Raw genomic sequence first — 24,019 nt, 5'->3', positions numbered from 1 at the left:
CAGACAGGAGGAAACCAAAACAGATCAATATTCTTAAGAAGAAATGTAAATGGTCATCAAAAACCCTGCAAGGGCTGGGGTTGTGGCTCAGCGGTAGAGCACTCGCCCACCACATGCAAGGCCCTGGGTTCGATCCTCAGCACCACATTAAAACAAGTAAATAAAACAAAGGTATTGTGCCCAACTACAACTAAAAAACAAATTAAAAAAAAAAAAAAAAACCTTCAAAAGGCATCAGGTTCCGGGGGGGCAGAGGCGTCTCCCCGACCTCCCAGCAGCAGGTCTGCCTTCTGTGGGAACTACTTTAAAGCAGGAAAAGATGGGAAGCTGCCTCCTGATGAAGAAAGAGGAAGGGAAAGCTAAGACTCGCATCTGCAGGCCCAGGTCAAACCGGGAGAGTAAATGAAGTTCTGCTGGAACACAGCCATGCCACGTCTTAACACCCACGCCTCTTCTGTCATCCGACGGCTTTGGGGCACACCAGCAGAGTCCAGCAGCTGAGGAGAGACCGCCTGGCCTGCGAAGCCTAAAGTAGTTACTAGATGGCCTCTACAGAAAACAAGCCGCTGGCCTTGGCCACGGGTGAGCCTCAGTTCTAGAAGCAGAAATCCTGAACACACGTTAATCGAATTACGGATGACAGACCAGTCACTCTCTACCCCTCCATCCTTCCTCATCCTTTGTTTTTCTAATAGACTTTATTTTTTGAGCAGTTTTAAGTTCACTGCAAGACTCAGCAGAAGGTGCAACGCCTCCATGTACTCCCTGACCCCACCATGCACCCCCTTGACCATAATCCCTGCACCACCTAATACACGTGGTGGCTGGATGGTTTGCACACAGCCTCTCAGAGCACCTGAGCTCACAGACCGAGTGCACTTGCTGAGTGGACGGGGAGAGGGAGGGCAGCAGCCAGGGAGAACCGACCAGGTGAGGGGAAGCTCCTTGGAGAGGTGTCCTGCTGACTGCCTGGCTTCCAGCAAGACTCAGTCTCTGTTTCAGCAAACCCTTGGTCAAAAGGGGTCTATGCAGGTGGTCAATGTCCACTGATGGTGCCAACCAGAAGGCTGGCAACAGCAAGGGCATGGTGATACTAAGGACAGCCCCTGCCCCTGCCAGGCCCGACCCTGTTGCCCGTGCTCTGGGCCCACTTCTGCTCCCTGCTGCTCACCCAGGCCTGGCTTAGAGAAGCACCTCCAGGGCTGAGTCTCGGACTAACTCAGTGGTGGATGCTTTGCAATGTCTTCCGAGCGGAGATCTGCCTTCTCACTTTCTTTGTGGAGTCTGCTCCGTAGGAAAGGGTTTTCCTATCTTGATGCTGTCACATTTCGATCCTCTCTGTGGCTGGTGGAAGCCTTCCCACCCTGGAAGTCACTAAAGCATTCCCAATTCTGTCCTAAGAGTCCTCAAGCTTCGTTCTTCATATTTTTACCATTAACCCCTGAGGTTACAGCTGAGGACTGAGGACAGAGTGGAGCATCAAGCAGGAGGCGAGTGGCATGCCTGACGGCCCGGCCTCTCCTTCCAGGACCTGCTGTTTGCATCCAGCACAATGTGCTACAGGTTTACCTGCGGTGCGAGAAGAGCTCCCTTCACCTACCTGGAGTGCAGAGGCCATGGCCTGCTACTCCCCAGCTGCGAAGCAGGCAGTTTTTTTGAATTCCTGACTATTAAAAAGTGTCACAAGCCTCCTTGACCCCGCTCCGTCCCACATGAACTCTCTATTCTAACAGACACCTGGGAAGGTATCGTGGGTGTCAGCTCAACTTCACGAAGCCGCTCCAGGAAGCAGCCTGCGCGCCTCATCCCCCTGGGTGGTGAGAGCCCCTCCTAAACCACATCCCTGCTGACCTCACGCTATTAGACAGCTGGACTTTCCACAAGAGGAGAAACGATTTCTTGTTTTACCTTGCATTCTCCAATCTCTAGTAAAACTGAGCATCTTCCATACGTTTATCAGTCACCCTGATTTCTTCTCCAAGAATTTCCTCCTCATGTCTTCTATTTTCTTTTTGTTTATCTGTATCTTATTGATTTAGAGGAATTTTTTTTTTTTTTTTTTTTGGTGCCAGGGATTGTACCCAGGGGTGCTTAACCACTGAGGCACATCCCCAGCCCTTTTTTACATTTTATTTAGAGACAGAGTCTTGCTGAGCTGCTGAGGCTGGCTTTGAACTCACGATTCTCCTGCCCCAGCCTCCCAAGCCACTGGAATGACAGGCATATGCCACCACACCTGACATAGAGAAAAGCTTTTTACAATCTTTCTTCTAATTTTAATTTTTAATTCTTTTAATTCTAATCTTCTAATTCTAACTTTTTCTGAAATTTCTAAAGTTCTGTTTTTTATTCCATCTGGAATTTATTTTTGTACTGTATGAAGTTTGGATTGCATTTTGTTTCCCACATGGACAGCTAATCATGCCGCGCCATTTATTGGCTATTCCATCTGTCCTCCTTTTGGTGGGCAGAGTTAAGTGCTCCCCATGCCCAGGACGTCCACGTCTTAACACCCACGCCTACCAGTGTGTCCTGTAGCACGGTCTAGGAAAGTAAGGCTGCTGATCAGCAGACCGAGGTGGGGAGATTGTGCTGGATGGTCAGGGCAGGCCCAGTGCACCCACAACTGTCCTTGTTAAGTAAAAGAAGGCCATAGGGTCAGAGTCAAGAGACTCGCTCTCAACGCCACTGCGCTTCACCACAGGACAATTCTCAGCAGAGCTTATTTCAAATAAGAGGCCCAAGCACAGGGTCCCTGCCAAGCAGAAGCTGAGCCAACCAAGGCTGAGCTGACGCCCTCACTACTCCTCCACCCGCAACAAGGCTTGACCTCCACGGGGCCCTTGCTGCTCACACCCCGCCGTGACTCCCCTCGTTACGCACGTCCTGACAGCACCAATTCCCAAGTCCCAGACAGTGTTTCCAGAAGCAGAAGGACAGCTGCACTAACAGTGCAAAACAGAGCTGGTGGCCCCAAGCCTGCAGGACAGCCAGGGGAAGGTGTCACACAGACCACACTTCATCACACGGTCCTGGCTCCACCATCGTCTCAAGCAAAAACCAACTGACCCAGATTAAAGCCATCTCTAACAATTATCCTATAAACTGACCACGGCTATGTGGGACTAAGGACCTGCTTGGGAACTGAGGGAAGGACGCTGGGGCTTCAAGACTCAGCTCTCCACACTTGCTCACCTGAAGGGGACGAGGGAGGCCTCTTGCAGGACCGCCGCGCTGCCTTGGGGCCGTTGGCGTGCTCCATGGGTGTGCCTAGAGGCTCTTCCCGGTTCAGTGAGAACTGGAACTGGACTGTCCCTGACTCCACCTGCTTCACCTAGGGTGGAGAGAGGTGCAGCCCCTTGGTCAGCACTCCTGTTGGAATGACCCCCAGGGACAGCACACCACCCCAAAAGAAAGCCCCAGTAAGACCAAAGTTAGCTAAAGCCACGCATGCTTCGCCTATGTAAGGTAATTTTCAGAGCACAAAACCACCAGTGGTGACACTGAAATCCTAGAAGACCTCATCACAGAATGGCATTTATCCAAGTAGCAGTTAGTTTAAAATACTTAATAAATGGGCTGGGGTTGTGACTCAGTTGTAGAGCGCTCGCCTAGTACATGAGAGGCCCTGGGTTCGATCCTCAGCACCACATATAAACAAATAAAGGTGTTAAAAAATATACTTCATAAACCACCATATTTTTATTTTTCTACAATGTGTACAAATGGCTTTATACTTTTTACCTCTAGGGATTTAACCCCTGCACAGGTTCACGCGGCCAGCGGCACAACTGGGATCCAGACCACTCCACCTCGTGGGGGGGCTGCGGCTGCCGCGTGGTGGTCACGGGACCCGCCTCCCCCTGGCCACCCCGCCAACTTCTCCAGCAGCCAAGCTCAGCTGTCTTGAGAAATTCGTGGGAACAAAACCACCCGGCAGCCCTTCCGAGACGGGCTGTCCCACTCAGCACGGTGAGGCTCTGCAAGCTGCGCACGGGCCCGACAGGCGCCACCCCTGCGCTGGGCGGAGGCGAACCGTGAGGAGCCATGCTGGGGCTGCCAGGTCTCCATGGGAAGCCGAGGGGGGCCGCAGGGAATGCGGCCCGGCCGCTCCACCCCGCCAGCTCCGATTTCCGGGGAGTCTTAAAATCCAGCCGCACGGCTGCCTCCCACTGCATTGCCCATCTTCAAAACTGTTTGACTCTTCCAATTCGTCTGTCTTTTTGTATAAGTTTCAGAATCAGCTTGTCTGTATGTACAAAAAAAGAGCCTGCTGGCACTCCGACTGCGCTCACCCCCCTGCAGGCTGGTTTGGGCATGGAGTCTCCCTGGTATGCAAGTCTCCTCAGACTTCACCCAGGTGGAACCAAAACGAGACTAATGGCATCCGCAAAAGGCACGAGTCCTGGGTCTTCAGCACACGAGGCTGCGAGCACCTTCTGCTGCGTTTACTTTGTGGAGAGGAGGGCTCCAGAAACGGCCTTTTCACACTTTGCTTTCCACTGCCCCTTGCTCGGGTCCACAAGAACCAGGACGACTTTCCATGCGCACAACGTGCTCTCGGGGGCCACTCTGGAAGATCTGTTCCACTCCCCTTGGGATCTGGGACACGGACAAACACGCTGTCCACAAACAGGAAGCTGTCTCCTCCCCGCTGGTGAACTGAACGCCTTCTTCCTTGACACCTGCGCTGGCTGGAACTTCCTGTGCAGGGCTGGGCAGGAGTTCAAGGCACGAGTGGGTGTCCTTCCCTCGCTCCCGACTCTCACCACCACAGGGACGCCTCCTGCCCCTGCCAGCTGCTTGAGCATTCGTGACAAACAGGCACTGAGTCCTGTCCAGTGCTTCTTCTGCATCAATTGCAATGATCACACGGTTTTCCTTCTTTAGACTGTTGGTACTATAGTGAACTACCTCTATTGACTTTCAAATAAAGAGATTCCATTTCTGGGTAAGCTCCACTCAGTAGCAGTGGCTCCTTTAAAGTCTGTCTGATGACTCCAACATCTGTGTCATCTCCGTGACCATGTCTATTAATGTCTTGTTCCCCAAGTGGAGCTTTTCCAGGCTCCCTGTGTGCCAATTAACTTTAGATTGTCCCATGGACATTTAAAAGCTTACACCATCAGTGTCCCATTTCTTTGGGACGTTGGTCCACATCCCATAAAAAAAGACTCTTGCGATTTTTGCTTGGCAGAAGCAAACCCAGCACATTCAGGCCACAGTTTGTGACCAGCCTCCTGCGGACCACAGTTCCCACATCAGCACCGCTCCCGAAGTCCCTAAGCCTGCACCACACCCGTCGGATCTGCATGTGCTCCTACCAGTGGGCAATGCTGGGCTGGATGGCAGTCCACCCCGCAAGTCAGCTCTCAAACTACCCCAGGCTGCACACGGTCAAACCACCACATGCAGCTAGAGGCCAGCAACTTTGCAGTTGCTCCCCGAGCTCCCCACTCCGTGCTGTCCTAGTGATTTCCAGTTCCCAGCCGCTCTGGCTCTCCGACCAGCCATGCTGGGCTGTGCTGCACACTTCCTGAGACGGATGTGAATCCAAGGCTGAGCGGTGTTTCTTAAGAGGAACAGGAGTGGGGGCTGGGGTTGTGGCTCAGTGGTAGAGCGCTCACCTAGCACGCGATGCCCTGGGTTCGATCCTCAGCACCATATAAAAATAAATAAATAAAGATATTTTTTTAAAAAGAGGAACAGGAGTGTGTCCAATAGCTAGTGTCCCCATCCATCAGGACTGGACGTTGACATATAATGTCTAAAACAGACACACTGGGAACAGCAGCAATAGAACCACGTAATTAAGAAAACAAAGGTAAGTAGCGTAAGTCCCGCTAAGAACTGAAGGTGGCAGGTTCTGGAGACATAAATATTCTTTTAAAAAGAACATACGTGTCCTTTTTAAAGGGGAAAAACAGGAGTTACTGAAGGAAGGACATATCATCATGATGACATTTTGTTTCATAATAAACAACAGTGAAGGGACCCCAGTAACACCGCCCACAACCCACTCGCCCAGACACCCTGGAACACTCACACTCTCCGTGTTTTTCCTGACGAACACCGGCCACCCCACTGAGCTATAAATCCCATGAGGTCAGGGACATTTTTCTTGGTGTCTCCACAGGTGCTCAACACAAGTCCACTGAATGAGGCAACAGGCCAGAGTGGGTGTCCCTCGGTCCCTACCGGTCTGACCTGACCAGCGCCAGAGGCATCAGGAAGATGCAGAAGTGCAGCTTGAGGCAGAGTGAGCACAGGTAGACACAGGAGTGGGACGCCAGGAAAGCCCCAGCTGGCCACACTGAGTACACACCCGACTCTGGCTCACAATCATCTTTGTCTTCTCTTGTGGGGGGAACCCAGGGGCACCACCGAGCCACACCCCAGCCCTGTTTTACATTTTATTTAGAGACAGAGCCTCACTGAGTTGTGAGGCTGGCTCTGAACTCGCCATCCTCCTGCCGCAGCCTCCCGAGCTCCTGGGATCACAGGTGCCATGGCCCCTGGCTCTCTTTCTAAGGGTATATCTATAATGTGAAAACATACTGTTCCTGAAACATCTGCAACGTTATTTGCCAACTTCTGGTTTTAAAAGTGAGAGAACTTGCTAGAAGCTCAATGGAGAAGAATCACACGTACGAACGACCTAGTGGCTTACCTCTTCGGAGCTCCTGCTGGCTGAGGGCACCTGATAGACCAGGCAGTGCAAGGGGTTGTGCAGGACCCCGCCCTGCAGAGGCAAAGTCACACTTCCGGCACGGACATCCAGCACTGGACTCCATACAGCCCAGCGGACCGCACGCATGCACGCCAAGCTGGACAAGGAAGAGGCCACAGCTGCCTGGAAGGGAAAAGGGCCCACGGCAGGGTAAGCAGAGCCTGGCGGGTCAGCCCCAGGTGCTGCCACGCAGGGTCACTCCAAGCTGTGTGCAGCACGCAACGGGCCCACCCACGCCATTCTACACAGGAGGGACTGACACAGGCGGATGCAGCACCCACAGTGCCAGCCCGCCCAGGGGCCCGCCACCCGAGCAGGACCCGCCCCCAGCCAGCCTCCTCCTTTGACTCGAGGCAACACCGACTTCCCTCTTGAAGATCCCATGAGCACCCGCCTGCAGGTTTGTGAACACTCGATACTTCTCCAGACTCTCTTCAAATCCAACAAACAAAAACAGCACTTGGTGTTAGAGATTTAAAAAACTCTCAAAAACACTCCAGGACGCACGTGCGTGCTCCAGTCACCACCATCGGCACACAGGTTCTTCAGCAAAGCTTTGGCTTAAAATGGCACATTTCACAGATGTGACTTGACATGAAACTGGGAAATCAGTCAGGTCCAATTTTAGGAACTGACGCTTCTTTTACTTTCTCTGTCCTTTGTCAGATGAAAGAAATGAGGACCCTGAGGAAACTCCAGGGTTAGCAACCACATTTATAGAAAGTCACCTTCACCAAGATGGTTTCAGGGCTTGGTTCAGCAAAATGCTTTGAAGTTCCCACTTTTATGCATTTATTTTTTTAAAAAAATAAGAATACAGCTGAGCTCCAGGTCTTCACTGGGTGCTGGGACATGGCACAGCCCCAGCAATGAGCCTTGGAGTGCACCAGCAACTGAGGCTCTGACTGGGGATTCGGCAGGCTCCCTTGGTAGATGGAGCATATCCAGATGCCCTGGCCCAGAGCTCTGGGGTGTCCCCAGATGAGCTTAACCACTGCCAGTGCAGGAACCCAACCAAGGCAGGGCCACACATGGGGTAGCCTGGGACAGGGCTCCCCCTCTCGGTGAGGAAGGGAAGCTGGGGTGAGTAAAGCATCGGCCACTAGGTAAGCAGATGCACTCACTGCACTGGGGCCAACGGCGATCCCACACTCACACCAAAAGTCCTGTGGCTGGATTCCTGGCATAGACAGAGGCCTGTATGGGTTAAACCACTGCCCGGCTCATGAATCAGCCACTGTGAACACAGACAAGGAGACCAAGCAGTCTCTTCTAACTGTTCCTTGCCAAATGACATCCCGTCCTATTAAGTCCTTGCTATGGTTTGGATATGAGGTGTCCCCCAGAAATTCACAGGTGAGACAATGCAAGAAAGTTTAGAGAAGAAATAACTGGGCTACATCCTTAACCTCATCAGTGAATTCACCCCCGATGTGATGAACTGAGTGGTAACTGGAGGCAGGTGGGGTGTGGCTAGAGAAAATGGTTCCTTGGGGACGGGACTATGGGGTATATATTTTGTATCTGGAGAGCGGAGTCTGTCTGCTTCCTGATCATGTGAGCTGCTTCCCTCTGCCACACTCTTCCACCATGATAGAATAGAACTGGCTGTGTATGGACTGAGACCACTAAAACCGTGAGCCCTTAAATAAACTTCTCCTCCTCGACAGTTGTTCTGGCCGGGTCCTCTTAGTCACAGCAACAAAAAAAGCTAAAACAATCCTTTACATCCATGATAGAAAAAAATCCAGAACCAGCATCTTGTTTTATTACTCTTTCATCCCACACAGCCGGCCCTTGAACTGTCCACTCCAGCAAGACCCAGGCTGATCCTTCACCAGACCCACATTTTAGATTGCCAGGCAGAACACGGTCACATGCATGCAGCTATAATGTGGAGAGGGGGACTTTAGTCCCTGGCGATAGAAGGAGTTAAAACCCACATCCTGGAATCACAGAGAGTCGGAAAACCAAGAAGCCAGTGCATATGACCTTGCCACTCTCAACCTCTGTCAAGTACAAACAGCATCTGTCTGCCCCTCTGGTGGAGTAGCAGATCACCAAAGGGTCCCAAGCAACCACAGGGTGTCAACAAAGCTAGTGTCAATCGACCGACTTTTAAAAACAAAATCACTGTAAACTTATTAGGAAACCTGGTCACTACAACACTCTCAGGGTTCAATGATGTCCAAACTGCTCTTGTAAACGGTCACCTGAAAAACGGAAGTTTATGTCAGGATGAAAATGAACACACCAGGTTTCCATGCCGTCCACGCAACTCCTTCCATTTCCCTTCCTAAAACAGGCGATTCCCAGGTCTGATTTTACAATTTCATGGTTTTCTTGGGGTTGTTTTGTTTTTCTTTGTTTTCAACTGACACAAATCTCTGCATGTGCAGTATCTATCAGCTATGTAAGAACCCATTTTTCTTCATTTTTATCTTAAATAGGTTTAACAAAAAGAGATGGCTACTGTCACTCTCTAGGACCTCGAGGGGACACCTGGGCTGGATTAGCCAATGCACCTGCAAGGATTAGCCTGAGGTGGCCCACAGCGGCACTGCAGGTGGGAGTCTCCCTGCCACCCACTGGCCCCAGGCCCATCCAGCAGCAGGTACTCAACAGGCTCCTCTTCTCAGTGAGTTCTGGGGTCAGGATTAGGTCAGCTAGCCAGGCATGTGACACACACAGGAGGCTGAGGAAGAAGGGTCATTTGAGCCCAGGGCCTCAGCCCAGCCTGAGCAACACAGCCCACAGATGATTAAATCATTTCTTGTCCTGCCCAACTTAGATTTGAATCTATGCAAAGGCATACACTGTGTTATGAGCCAGGTCTTGCCAATGGAGCAGAAATACCAGCAAAGACACAGACAGAACACAGACACTGGCCTTTGGTAGTCCCTGTGGTGGGCTGAGTAGTAGTTCCCAAAAAGATCTGTGTCCTCCCTAATCCCCAGAACCTGTGCCTGTGACTTTACTTGGAACAAGGGTCTCCGCAGATGCAGTTAATCATCACAAGATGAGATCATCCCTGAGTACCAAGGTTGGCCCTAAACCCAATGGCAAGTGTCCCAGTAAGAGCAGGGCAGAGAGGCTTGATCAGGAGCCAGAGGGAGGCATGTGGGGAAGACAGCCACATGCTGACAGCGAGGAGACGGTAGCACGGTGACAGGCCAAGCACCAACCTGCAAGAGTCAGCAAGCCCCGGCCCAGAGCTCTGGAGGAAGTGACTTGCGGCACCTCAATTCTGGCCCAGGGGACTGCTTTTAAGTCTGCAGCCTCCAGAACTGTGAGAATAAACTCTGTGGTTCTACACCAGCCAGCAGTGGTACTCATGGTCCCCTATGGTGACAGGCTAGAACTTCATGCCACTTCATGGGCTTTATGTCCTTTAGATTTCCAGCAAGGGCTGCCCAGGTCACCCTACCCCTGAGTCTGGGCACCATCCTGCTGGGCACACAGAGAATGCGCAGCAGATGGGAGATGGCATCCTGCCTGGGCAAAGGGGGAGGGCCTGCCCACCCAGCTCTCAACTCACAGCTGCTGAGGCCACTTCCAGAGGCAGGGGGGACAGAACCTTGACGAGCTGAGCACACAGGGCGCCTGGCTGAACACAGGTTAAAAAGAAACACTGCCTCTGTGTTCCCAGCATCACAGACCGCAGAATGGGGAACGAAACAAAGAGGAGGGAGCCATGTACAGGCTCCTAACACACACCAGGAGCAGACAGGCTGCGGCAGACCCCGGCTAACACTGGCTCCTGGTCTTGGTGGAAGAGGACAGGCGTCCAGGCTGACCATCAGCACCGCCCTCTGCACCCACGAGCCCACGTAACCCAAAGCTACCAACCGCACCCGGAGGATGGCTGAGACCCACCCAGGGACACAAACCAGGAGCAGAGGCAGGAGGTGGAGCCCAGTGCCCAGCACGGCAGGATGCTGGGCCTGCAGGAGCACGAAGGGCTTGAGGACCCAGCTCGCAGGCAGAGGCCGAGTCCCAGCACCTCCTCAAGCAACTTGTTCTCTAGCATTCTCCAAAAGGGACACCGGGATCCTGGCCACTGAGGCGAAACCCGCCCAGATGAAGTGTGCAGAGGGAGAGAGGTGGTGCGTCTGCACCTGGCCTCTGCTTTCCTGCCGGTCCTCCAGCAGAGGCCATGGGACAGGCACCAGCAGGTCAGGGGGAAACCGCATCCAAGTCAGAGGTGCGTAAACGTGGCAGCTGCTTCTGGCTAAGGTCCTTCACGCCATCCTCCGTAGAAAAGGAGACCCGACAGCCCAGAGCTGATGTCATTTGGTCCCCTGTGTGGCACGGTACTTGGGAGTTGTGTGAAGGCACAGCCATCACTTAACAGGCAACGGTTCCAGTTCTCTCAGCAGGGCACGGCAGCCTTTTCAGTTATGAACGTGCACAAGTAAAGAAAGCTCTGCACCCTGGGGCGGCTCTTCATGCCAAAGGGTTCGCAAAACGTGGCCTCTTTGCAACACACTGTCACACCCACAATGACTGACAGAAGCAACACTGGCACTGAGTAGGGGACGCAGCCTGGGAGGTGAACGAGCCCACAGCCTCTGACCCAGAGGGACAGAGTCAGCCAGAGGCCACAAAGGGACACCACAAGGCCTGTCTCTGCTTGCCCTGCAGAGTGCGCTCTGCCTGGTCCTGCTCCCTCCCGCCCCACCCCCACTAGGTCCTACAAATCCCTGGCTGCTGGGCTCAGGTGTGAGGCCTGACGTCCACTCCTGTGGGCACTGCACCCTCTGGAGCCTGGCTTGGAGCAGCACTGCCTCCTGGGCCACACAGTAGGGCAACCACAGAACTCCATCCTCTGTGCCAGTGACTACTCCAGAAAAGGGATTCTCAGTGAGCTACCTCCAAAGACCTTAGGGGAAGTGGCCCTCTCTCTTAGGGCCAGCAAGTACCTGTGAGTGTGTGTGGGGAAGTGTGTAAGAGTGCGTGTGCTTCAGCATATGCATGACCTGCTCACTCACACGCCTACGATGTGAGGAAGTGTCTGAGTTCACGTGTCAAATTTCCTAGCTCTGTCCGTGGAACCGGCATCAAATCAAGATCTCTCACGCATTCCCCTTTAAAAAGAACCACAAAGCCAGGCACAGTGGCACACGCCTACAACTATAATCCCAGTGACGCAGGAGGCCAAAGCAGGAGGATCCCAAGTTCAAAGACAGTCTCAGCAACTTAGCCAGGCCCTAAGCAAAGACCCTGTCTCAAAATAAAATACCAAAAAGCCTGGGGATGTGGCTCCGTGGTTAAGCGCCCCTGGGTTCAATCCCCAATACCTTAAAAATCAAAATAAAAACAAATAAATAGAACCAGGGCTCATCAAAGACAAGGAAGGTCTAAGAAACTCTGTCTCCTGTAGCTCAAGGAGACGTGACAGTTAGCTGCAGGGGACGTCCTGGAGATCCCAGAAAAGGGCAGCAGGTAACAAGGTACCCGTACTGGTCGGTGAGTCACGGCAAATGTCCCATGCGATAACACTGACAGCAGGGAAGCTGGGTGTGGGGCACGTGGGGACTCTCCACACTATCCTCACATTGTTCTGTAAACTTAAAAACTTATAAAAATCAGGTTCTTTTAAAATAGAGCATGGAAACCACGGCTCCTCACAGGAAAGCCAGGGCCAGGGCTGGAACAGGGAAGATGCCCAAAAGTGTCCAACTCACAGAGGCGGCCACACAGACACAGGCCAGCCTGAGGGACTCCATCCGGCCAAGCCTGGGACAACCTAAGCACCAGGATACCCAGGCACAGAACGTCCACACCCACAGCACCCAGTGGACAGGCGTTGGTCCATCAGCAGGGCCAGGGAGGCCCTGCTGGAAGAGGCCCATGTGCTCAGGCATGCAGGAGGTGCTCTGTCTGCACCAGGCATCAGGGAAGACCCCAGGGGACACCCACATGAAGGCAGGCATCTTGGTCCCAGAGGACCCCAAGACCACTCACTAAGAGAAAAAGCAACAAGGCCCTGTGGGACCTCAGATGGACAGCAGGTGGACAGCGTGAGCCTCTAGGCATGGCCCTGAGAGGGATGACCTCACTCCGTACTCTCCCAGGAAGCTGTAGGTGACTCCACTGTGGGGAAGCAGTAGAGGCAAAATAGAACCATTTTCTGGAAGTTTCACAAGAAAGAAGACTGCACATTAAAAATGCATCATAAAGGCAAGAAAATGGAAGAACTGCCCCAGATTAAAGGAGGCCAAGAGATAAGGATGCTGGACACAGTCCGTGACCCTAGCCACTCCTGGAGGAGAGGGCTGTCAAGGGCTGACCAACAACCAGATGGACCAAAGCACCAGCTGGTGTTCAACGAGCCACGGTGACAGCAGCACAGCATCCAAAGGCCAGACCCCAGCCTCCAGGTGCACTTGCTGGGCTCCCGGGGTCAGGGCCACAGCGTCCACAGCGTCCACAGCGTACCCTCGCGTGGGTCAGGAAAAGCATGTATGTACACACACGCACACACGTGCACACCACCTGCAGGAGGAGGGCCAGAGCACAGGAGCGAACACAGAAAGTCACACTACAGGGACAGGAGCTTCGAGGACGAACCAAAGCCCTCCGTGGTTTTGCAAATACCTGTAAGTTTGACATTATTTCCAAATAAAAGATCTTTAAGAAATAAAGTCTTCCTAAGCCATTTTAAACAAGCACAACGTTAAGAAAACAATAAGGCCACAGACTGCAAAGACTCACGAACATGCCTCTGATGAAGGGTGTGCACCCAAAGTGCACGGAAGTCGCCACCTCCCTGCTCCATGGTAGGAGAGAGCAGCCCACACAGAGGTGTGGACGGTGGGACCGTACGGAGGAAGGTGACCATCGGCTACAAGCACACCAACAAGAACCAAAGCCCGGTCTCTGGGGGATGTGAATCACAGCTGTAGGGAAGCACCACTTCCCACAGAGCAAACCACGACGGCAGGAAGGTGGGCAGTGGGACGCTCGCAGGCTCCACAGAGCCCACCCAGGGAAACAGACACATCTCCAGGGACTCCCAGGAAGGGCAGGAAGTACCACCTACAACACAGCAGCACCTCACCCTCACAGGTGAGGGTCCATCTACCTGCCAGGGAAGAGGCCAGACACCACCTCCCACAAGAGGCTGTGTAGATGAGTCACCAATGGGCAAGACCAATCTACGGCTGTCACGGGCTCCACAATAGCCCTTAAAGATGTGAGGGTCTTGTCCCTGGGACGGATAAATTGCAACTTCTAAGGAAAAAAGTCATTTCACGTGTGACCAGGCCCTTGAGAAGGAGACATTATCCCAGGTCATCTGGAGACCTGGACATCACAACTGTCCTCCCAAGAGAAGCACAGAGAACCGAGGTAGAGGGGGAGGCGAGGCAGAGATGAAGCGGGGAGTCCTTCAGGAGCCCCCTGAAGACTGTCCTTCAGGTCCTTCCTGCACCAATGTGGCCACAGCTGAGGGAGGCCAGCGACCACCAGAAGCCGGAGGAGCCAGATGGATCCTCGCCAAGCTGGGCAGGAGGCACAGCCCTGCGACACCTTGACTCTATCCCAGTGACCCAGCTTCTGCCCCCAAGACTGAGACAGCAGCTCCACCGGGTCTGTGGCAATTTGTCACAGCACCACCAGAAGCTGACAAAGTGCGGACAGATGCCAATCCGGCAACCGCTGAGGGGAGTGGGAGGGGACGTCAGGAAACAACGGAATGGTCAGGCCTGCAGGGCGCACACCCACCCAAACTCACCAAGGCCACCCAGCTCCGCGCTCTGGGACGGCCCTGTCACTGTAAGAGCAAAAGCTCATCCCCTGAGCCCTCGAGGCTCCTGAGGCCAGACCCCGCCTTGACTTGCCGAGTTCGAGTTCGAGAGCAGCAGATTCCCGCCTGCTGCCTAGGCAGGACCAAGCCGGCTGCCCATTGCTAGTGACCCTAACAGTCAGCTCACTCACCTGCTGCATCTGCACTCACACTCCCAGGACACTCCGCCTGACCGTCCTCTCCTGACTCTCTGAGGAGCAGCCTGGCTGGAGCGGGGAGAGCCGGCAGGGGCCAGGGGACGGCACCAGGTGGCTCCTGAGACCACTAGGGCCTGGATCACCACAGGCCAGAGACCTTCAGCTCCCAAGGTGAAAACCAGCCCAGCCTCTGAGGGCGAGGGCCGTCCCCCACTGCACACCTCGCCTCCAGAGGAAATCAAGAGCCCACACCAGAAAGCAGCATGGCAGGGCTCACCGAGTGCAGCAGGCCACCACGCTCTGCTCTCAGAGAAGAAGCAGAGACAGGGAGCAGTTGGTGGCCAGGGAGCTCGGCCACACCCGTGACAGAGGCAGGTGCCAGCCTGGCATCACAGGGAGGGCCAGAGGCAGAGCCCCAGGGCCCCAGGGACCCCAGACTCAAACTGAACCCAAGAGGGAACAGCGACAAAAAAATAAAACCTTCCAAATGGCCCGAACACCACGCTTCAACATTGCATCATGCTGTAACACGACAAAAACGTGTTTAAAAGATAAGTCACTGTCGTCCTCAAAACCGTCAGAGAAGCCTGAGAAGATTCGGCACAGGTTCTCCGTGGCAATACCAGGTCCAGCTGCTCCCACTCGGCAGCCCAGAGGCCCCAGCGGCCCTGCGGGGTCTGGAAGCCAAGCCTCAAGCTCAGTGCCTGAGATACAACCACCACTTCCCAGAGACACTGCCCCTACATAAGGTCAGGCATCACCTCACCTGAGGGGTCACCCCCACATAAGGCTCACCTCCACACAGGGATCCCCTCCACATGGGGATCACCTATACATTAAAATCACCCCCACATAAGGACCACCTGTACATAGGGATCCCCTCCACACAGGAATCACCTGTACATAAGGATCACCCAAGGATCACCTCCAAATAGGGATCACCTCTACAGAAGGATCCCCTTCTCAGAAGGCATCCCCCCATGCTGAGCACCACCCCTGCATAAGGCATCGTTGCGTGGTGACCTCACCGGCACATGCACTACAGGGATGGGGTAGGATGATTTTTAAAGGTCTCAAGAAATCCTATAACAGGTGTATTTTTCAGTTTGAAGAAATTCAGATTCAATGATTTCAGAATGAGCCCTTCACACCTGAGCCCTAACACGGAGTGCCCAAGGGCCACGCTGGCGCTGCCCGGGCACCCTCAGGCACCTGCATGTGGTGAGCCCCAAACTCAAGAGCCAATCCGTTCTGCTCAAAGAGCATGAACCAACACATAGGTAGACTAGCGAGATCTTCACAGCCTAGTGATGGGGCAGGGCTGCTGCCTGGGGAGCTGTGGTCCTAGGACAAAGGTACAGCCCTCCACAACCATGCTGGAGGGAGGTGGCACTGCGGCCAGTGGCACACTCTGGAGTCCACCTTGCAGGGCTGGGCCTCCACCCGAGGAGGCACACGGGTTCCAGCCACCCTGGCAAGGATGTGGCTACATGGGGGGCTGCTTCTCCAACCGTCCACAGCTGACCCAAGACAAACCACAACGAAGAGGCCCCTGCTGCTGTGGCTAACCACAGGCCGCAACCGCCGGGCAGCTAGTGCGACGCCGGGTGCTGGAGCTAGTCTGTGGTCGTCATGGTCTTGCTGTCCTGGGGACGGAGCCGGGGCCCGGTGCAGCTAGTTTCTTTTTAGTGATAACAAAATATTCAGGGCCCAAACAAGTCACTCAGATTCAGGTGACTGGGCATGAACTGGACTCAACTTCCAGCCACTGTTCTCCTGGCCAGAAGGCCACCTGCCCAGATGTACCATTTGAAGATGAGGCATCCATGAAGGGCCTTGGGGTTTGTGGCTGCAGCACCTGGTAAACTGAAGCATCGCAGGAGTCTGCGCACTTGTTCTCCAAGGTTAGAAAGAGGAAAGGCAACTGGTGAGGAGGCAGCACTGTCCCTGGGAAGGGTCGGCCTGTGCAGACAGATGCTGCTCAGGACCAGTCCAGAGGAAAGCATGTGGCCCCTCCGCTCCCAGGGAAGTAGAGGACCTGGAAACGTCCACCTAGGATGGCTGGACATCTGATGGCACTGAGAAACTCACTTCCCTTTGAGTGTGGCCACTTGCACCTCACTGCAGAGACCCACCCCCTTTGGAGACACCCAGTGGGCCATCTACGGATGAGATGCCATAGGGCTACAGCAAACTGGAGAAAGGGCCGAGACGAGACTGGCCACCATCGGCGGACAAACCCCAGCCCAGTGACGGGACCTGGCGTCATCTAATGCTTCTCTCTACCTGTTTAACATTTTCCATAATAAAAAACCCTTATAAAAACATATTGGCAAAATCTTCACCAATGAAATGACACTGTGCCCAGATCTGCCTCAGAGTGACTCAGCCTGGGAGGCCCAGCAAGGACCTGATCATGACCACCATCCATTTACCACCCACCCTGCTTTTGCTGGTGCTTGAATTGTCCATTTTATAGACTTAAAAAAGCAAAGAAAAGGGGCCTGGGGTATAGGTCAGTGGTAGAGCACTTGCCTAGCATATATGAGGGTTCAACCCCAGCACTGCTGAGAGAGAGAGAGAGAGAGAGAGAGAGAGAGAAGAAAAGGAAGAAGGAAACATGGGAATCTGCAGCCTGGATGCATAAATATTTGAAAAGGCCTCATCCCAGCTGGAGGCAGCGCTCCCTAAAGAACTCAGAGAAGCAGGAGTGGACTGCAGCAGGACATGCCCCCCCCCCCCAGGGCCATGGCCGAACCTGCAGAGCAAGCCACCTGGCTAGCAGCCAATCGTGTTCCCACCCTCACACAGACGGATGCTGAAAAGAAGGGATGAGCTACGACCACCCCGAGAGCCCTGCGGGCAGCAGCGGAGCTGGCGCCACGAGCCACTGGCTGAGCACTAGACCAGGCGTTGCACGAGACGCCTCAGTTCAGCATACAGACTGCCCCGGGGAGAGTGCAGAGCAACAGGGAGCCCCACCAGGGTGACAGGCCCACATTGCTGTCCTGCTGGCCCGCACCACTCCCCCCCTGGGCAGCAGCACCCCGGTCACCCACAGAGCCCAGGGCGCACCCTACGGCCCGGTCTTCCAGCTGGCTTTTCAGCCCTGAAGCCCCAGCCCTCGAGGAGCCAGGCCCACCGGAGAGGCCCACCCATGCCAGGGTATCTGCACACGGCTGAAATGTAGCTGAGATTGCTGATAATTAATAAAACAGAACTGGGAACGACAGGTTCATCAAAGCAGCTGGGACCTCAGATTGGCTCCAACGCCTGGCGGGCTGGAATTTCCCCCTGATGGGGCCCTGAATCACAGGCTGGGGTGGGGGACGTGCAGGTCAGCGCGCTGCTAGAGGAGGTTGGCAACAAAAGAACGCTGTGCACCACCGCCGGACCACGAGGCCCAGCCAGCACTATCGCCAGGCCTCTTCAAGGAAAGCTGGACAGCGACATGTGAAAGCCACGGTGGGCGGGCCCAGTGACTTGCTAAAATGGCTTTCTCAAACAGAAAACTAAATCTACACCAGCGCTGAAGAGATGTCTGTGCACACAGTTCCTCACCTGCACCTGTGAACTCCGACTCCTGGTTGTGATGCAGATACACTCAAGTTTGACTGTAAGAACTTTATCACCTGCGCAGATTCAAGCTGTACTATGCTTAAGATCCTATGAAAAGCACACCAAATGGCCTCGTCTTTCAAAATGATCATCACTTCTGTGATTGTGATCAATGCTATCTCGACACATGAAGCATACTGAACTGGGCACCACTGTCCCCAACAGAACCTGCTCCTGCCAGGGACAGGTGGCTGGCACAGGAAGAGGCTCTCGAGACATGAGCCACACTTGCTGCCCTACTGCTGCTCACAACCAGCTCTGAGGGGGAAACACTGTGTCCTCGTCACCCAATGAGGCCTGAGCACAGAGGGCGATGCTCACGTTGCCGTCCGCCACCACGGGGCTGCTGAACACATACTCCAGCTGGAAGACCACGGCGAAGGCCGGGTGCTGCACCATCTCAGGCAATCGCAGGCGGCTTCTCAAAACCAGGGCCTGGTTTCCAGAGCTGGAGCAAAAACAAAACACAGGGACACGTTAGAGTGTCTCTCACGCCCCACCTGTGCCTATCCCTACCCAGGGACCAGGGGCGCAGGAGCACGGCCGACACGGCCTGGGCACCTGTGCAGAGCTGTCCTGCATGTGCTTGGCCCCGGGCAGTCCCCAGCCAGTGCTTCCTTCTCCCAAGTGCCACAAGCAGCACCTCTCCAGACTGCCAGCGCACCCTGCAGCCAAGTCTCCAGAAGCACCACGTGGAGGAGGGTCCCATTCTCTGAGACTGACTGCTGTGGAGGACAGCAGCCCCTGCTGCATCAAGAGATCCCTGTGGTGACAGAGGGACAGGGGATTGGGAAGCAACTGCTGCATCATTTGGGAAACTAATCCCAGACACATCTGGATTCAGCATGCCAAGGGCTCCCCGGACCCTCAGCTGCCACAGCAGGAAGTGTCCAAAATGCAAACTCTAAAGTGTCAGAACACAAGAACGGGCTTTTTACAAGTACACTAATTTGCTCATGGGGCATAACTGAGCAAGTGGAAGAAAGGTGACAGGGAAAAGCCCCAGTGGTGACTCCACACCAGCCTGCACCACAGCTTGCGTCCCCACGCACCTTGGGCCACAGGGAGAATACCTGGTCCTGGAGGAGGAGCTCACTCTCCTGCTGAAGCTGGCCGAACGCGTCATGGCCACATCCATCTCGGGCACCAGCACAACCACCTGCGGCCTCCGCACAAAGCCCAGGCCGTTGTGCACACCCACATGCAGGCGCCGCTCCAGGACCTCCAGGGCCCCACCATCCAGCAGGCCACCCCCCTGCAAGAGGCACAGGGACATGGAATGAGTCCCACACAGCCAGAAAGAGGGGTGGCCAGAGGAGCCCCGGCAGGCAGGCAAGCAGATGAGTCCAAGCAAAGGTCAGGTACTTAACCCCACCGTGACTGCTGGCCACAGCACCTCCTAGGTGAGGCTGGCCTTGCGACACCACCGTCCTTTCCAAGCAGCACGCCCTGCCGTGCCTGGTGGCCAGGCTACTCTAGCTCTCCAGAGCTCAGCTTTCCCAGATGGGCAGCCTCCTCCCCATGGACCTTGGCTCCCTCCACAGAGAGGTCCCAGAGGTCTGGAAGCTCACTCTCCTGAGACAAGGGGACACATGATAGAGAGGTGCCCACAAGCAGAGCACACCCAGTTTCAACTCTGTGCCCCCAGAGACTTGAGGCTCTGGGAAGAAAGGGCAGGACGAGGATGACGTACACTCAGGCAGGAAGTCACGAACCAACAGCAACGGGGTCGGCCTCAACGTGACCACCAGATATTAAAGTGCTTCATCTTAACAGAAAATGAACAGGCGCTCTGACCAGTGAACAGGGGTATTCGTCCAGGCCACTTGCACTTATTAAATCATGCAATCTTTGCAAAGCGACTGAATTTTCCAGTACCCATTAATCAAGTGAATGGACCTAAATTCAGCCTATTAGTCTTTGGATAATGGAAATTAAACCTCAGAGACAACTGAGTATCTGCCAGTTGGATAGGAACAAAGACACAAACATAAGATAAACAAAATAAAAACACACAGTAAAGTTGTTTTTAGGAATAGGTAAAATTCAACCATGGCACTCTTAAAACATCTCTGCCTTCACACGACCCACTCTGAAAAATAAGAAAACAACGGATCTCCCTAGAAAATGGTTGCTGCACAGCCTGCTTCTGCTCCATGCCTGCACGTGTGACCATGTTAGGCAGAACCAGTTTCTAAGAAGAGAAGAAGCAAAAAAGCCAGCTTGCTCACGGGGAACCAGTCACTTGCTCACTTCCGTAGGCCACGAGAGTGGGAGCCGAGTGAGAGGACCACCTGCTCCCACAAGTGGAGACTCCAGCCCTGCCACAAGTGCCCTGGCAGAGCATGGTGCACCCACAGCTCATCCTCCCTAGAGCAGAGGGAGGGCAACCCTGGGCAGAGAAGAAAACCAGGTGCTCCCCGAGGCATGGTGCACTGGAGAGGTGCGGGTCAGCTGAGGGGAAGGAGACCCATACAGGTTTGCACAGGGGCCAAGGAAGGCCTATAGGAAGAATGCCAGGAAATGAGCCTCATGTCCAAAGGCCCAGTGGCCAGCACGCGTCCACAGGTGAGTCCAGGGAGCAGCTCAGGTCAGGAAGCCGGCAGAGAAAGCCCATACCCCGCGCAGGTCCGGCATACAAGGCCAGGTGCCCAGCGTCAGCCTGAGGGCAGTGAGGAGCCGAAGCCAGCAGGAGGTCTGAGCAGGAGGAAAGGCACTAGCTGCCTGTGTTTCTAAAGACCACTGTGGCTCTGGGCAGAGGCTGTGGCCTCAGAGACACTGCAGCCAGCCTCCAGCTGACCTGCCAGCTACCTGCACACAACCAAGGATGAGTTGCCTCCCGCTCAAAATTCCACCAAGAGCCAGGATCCATGCACAAGAACACGCACAGCAGGGTCCTAACGGCCCCGCCTGGAAGCAGCCGAGAAGGCCACCCTGTTGATGGACAGACACGTGGCAGGGCACTCACAGGAACACCACACAGCAAAGACAGTGCGCAGGCTGCTCCGACAAACAGCCCTGCACAGTGTCCAGCAAAGACAGCACAAAGAAAAGGCGGCTTCGTGGAAATAAAGGTGAAACGAGGCAAACCCACACTCGTCCAGACAACCCAGGACAAGAAGCAAACACCGGGCAGCAGGAAGACCTGGGAGCGGGAGGCTGGACCAGGAGCCCAGGCTCCTTTCTCCTCTCTTCCATTTGCCAAGCCCCTCGCCCTCTGTGGCCTGACTGACGCAAGGAGATGCCCCTCGGTCTCCTGGCATCTGTGGCAAAGCTTTTTGTGGAAAAGCCAAGAGTGAGCACCCTTGGTGTCCCAGGAGGCCAAGAAGCAGCTCCCTAGTCCAGTTCTGCTGCCCCTCCTCCCGTCCTTTAGAGGGCCACCCCTCCTCCCTGCTGGTGGCTTCAGCTCCAGAGCAGTCAGCACCAGGCCCAGGCAGCACGGAAGCCATGTGCAGCCCACCTCCTGTTCCTGGGCCGTCCAGAGGAAAACAGAGGCCAGGCCGGGCATCCGGGACAAAGAAAGAAATGAGGAGTCCCCCAAACCTGCAGAGGCTCTGAGGATCTTCGGGTGCACAAATGAGCTGCATGAGAATACCCAGGGACCAGGGGCGCAGGAGCACGGCCGCCACGGCCTGGGCACCTGTGCAGAGCTGTCCTGNGGATCTTCAGGGTGCACAAATGAGCTGCATGAGGAATGACCAGGGAGCTGGTGGGGGGGGGCCAGAGCTTGAGCTGTCCTCGCACTCAGGTCTTGCCGCCTGCAAGTTGTCATCACTGGACGGGAAGAGGGGCCCTCAGTGTGGGGGTCCTGCTGCAGGGCAGCCTGAGCAGCACACGGGAGCTGACGTGCACGCTGGGGCACGTGTGCTGTGTCTCACTATGGCCACATGCACGTCCCTGCCTGATGGGTGGGCAGACCCCCCAACCAGGAGCATGAAGCACCCTGCCAGGGCATGCAGAGACAGAGGGGGACAGGAGTGCTCCCATGGGCTCCCAGGTTAAGGCTTCTAGGAATGTGTCCATGTGGATGGCAGAGTGCCAAGGGTCAGACAAGGGTGAGACGTTCTCAGCTGCCTTTAGGGGTGAGCAACAACTCTCCAGTCACCTCCTGAAATGAGCCACAGTGCCTGGTCACCCATGTCCACTTGGGGTCATGATCTGCTTTAAGTGAGGAGTGTTTTGTCATCTACTGAGATGAGAGTCAGTGTCTCCAGCCAACAGCACCTTTGTCACCTTCCAGGATGGGGGGCTGGAGGATCTCTGGGGTCTGAGGAGGAAATGGGTCCCAGGAAACCTGTTTTACACCAACTCAGAGACAGAAACAGTGTCCCTCTTCAGCCACAAAGTTGGGAGAGACAGGACCACATCCCCTGGGCACACCGTCCACCCCAGCAGCACCAGACTCTGGCAGCTGGCCCAGTCCTCAGGATGCCCTCCTCGCAGCAGGTGAGACGTACCTCCTGGACGTGATCGCAGGTGAGGAGCTGCGCCAGCTCCTCCTCGAACCTCCCGAGGGAAGGGCACAGGGTGAGGAACAGGTCGTCCAAGTGCCACGTGACGGGCTTCTGGAGCCGAGGCTTCCGGAGGGCGTCGCCTGCGGTAAGAGGCTCGTGTGAGATGGCACGGGATAGCAGGCAGAGGAACCCCACGCCTCAGACCACAGGCAGTGGGACCTCGAGGCCAGGAGGAGGCAGGGGAGTCACCTGGACACAGCACGCCGGGCCACCCACTGAGCTAAGGTGCACAAACTGCACTTGCCACTCAGATTCCAGCAAACCTCCTCCAGGGGCAAACTGCAAGTGGGCCACTCAAAGAACACAGGGCAGACAGCAAAGCATGTCCACTGCCCTTCAGCTGGGTTCCCTCAGCGCCACCTCCTCAGCCACACCAATGCCACTGCATTTACCCGAACCAGCTGGAAATGGGACCATGTGCTGACATCTTGCAGCAAGCAGACACACAGACCCAGAAGCCTCGCCTTCTCCCTGAGGTCACCCCCAGTGCAGAGCGGGCACACAGCACAGCTGAGGTGGGAGCTGGATCTGCTCCACGCTGCAGGACCAGGAGAAGCAGCCGCTTCCCAACCCACACAGGGATCTGTGTTTCCTCTCCCGGCCACTGCAATCTTCTCCTCCTACCTCCAACTCTTCCTCTGTTTTTGTGGTTATTTGCATATTAGGTCTTAGGTTTTTAAAAGATAATTCCAAAGTTAAGTAAACACTTGGTGCTAAGGAAAACACGGTCAGAGGGAGGGCGGGAGAGCAGGGAAGAAGGTTCATCTTTGCCTTTGTGTCCACAAGAACCCAGGGACAGATGGCGGAGAGGGCTGCACAACAATGTGAATGTGCTCAACGGCCCTCCACTGCCCACTGAGGGATGGGGAAGATGGCCTGAAGTCCACCATCTGCGCGGTGGCTGAGCGAGCATCCTAGACAACCTGAGCTGGGGACACCCTGCACCCAGCTAGACAGGAAGCAGTGGGGGGGGGGAGCGAGGTAGCAGGGAGGTGGGAGGCCCCCGCAGCACCCAAGGCTCCTGTGCTACTTCTGGGAAGACAATGGCAAGGCCAGCAGGGGCCTGGAAAGGTGACCAGCGCCCAGGCCACTCCAGGTGAGCAGAGAGCATCCCAGCAAAGTAAGCCAGAGGAGAGGAGGAGAGGAGGGCGAGAGGAGGCCGAGGAGGCGAGCGGGCCCAGGAGAAGAGCAAGATGAGAACACACAGGCC

The 24,019-nt window shown here is 55.0% G+C and overlaps 1 protein-coding gene across 14 annotated transcripts in view; it reads right to left on the bottom strand.

Moving 5' to 3' along the window:
• Nphp4 (nephrocystin 4) overlaps positions 1-24,019 on the bottom strand; it is a 91,860-nt gene that overhangs the window by 47,381 nt on the left and 20,460 nt on the right. For all 14 annotated transcript variants that reach the window (XR_007340809.1, XR_007340810.1, XR_007340811.1 and 11 more), the window contains 5 exons: positions 22,753-22,889; positions 19,369-19,550; positions 18,617-18,743; positions 6,671-6,853; positions 3,196-3,334 (listed from right to left, as the gene is read on the bottom strand). Coding sequence is in view for 11 of the 14 variants with exons in the window: in XM_048783737.1 (XP_048639694.1) it covers positions 3,196-3,334; positions 6,671-6,853; positions 18,617-18,743; positions 19,369-19,550; positions 22,753-22,889 (768 nt within the window). In the remaining 3 variants the exon portion in view is untranslated. The remainder of the gene's footprint in view (positions 1-3,195; positions 3,335-6,670; positions 6,854-18,616; positions 18,744-19,368; positions 19,551-22,752; positions 22,890-24,019) is intronic.

The sequence above is a fragment of the Marmota marmota genome, unplaced genomic scaffold, assembly GCF_001458135.2.
Source record: "Marmota marmota marmota unplaced genomic scaffold, marMar, whole genome shotgun sequence".
NCBI lineage: Eukaryota > Metazoa > Chordata > Mammalia > Rodentia > Sciuridae > Marmota > Marmota marmota.
Note: the sequence above shows the minus strand (reverse complement) of the source record. Positions and strands in the feature narration are given on the sequence as shown.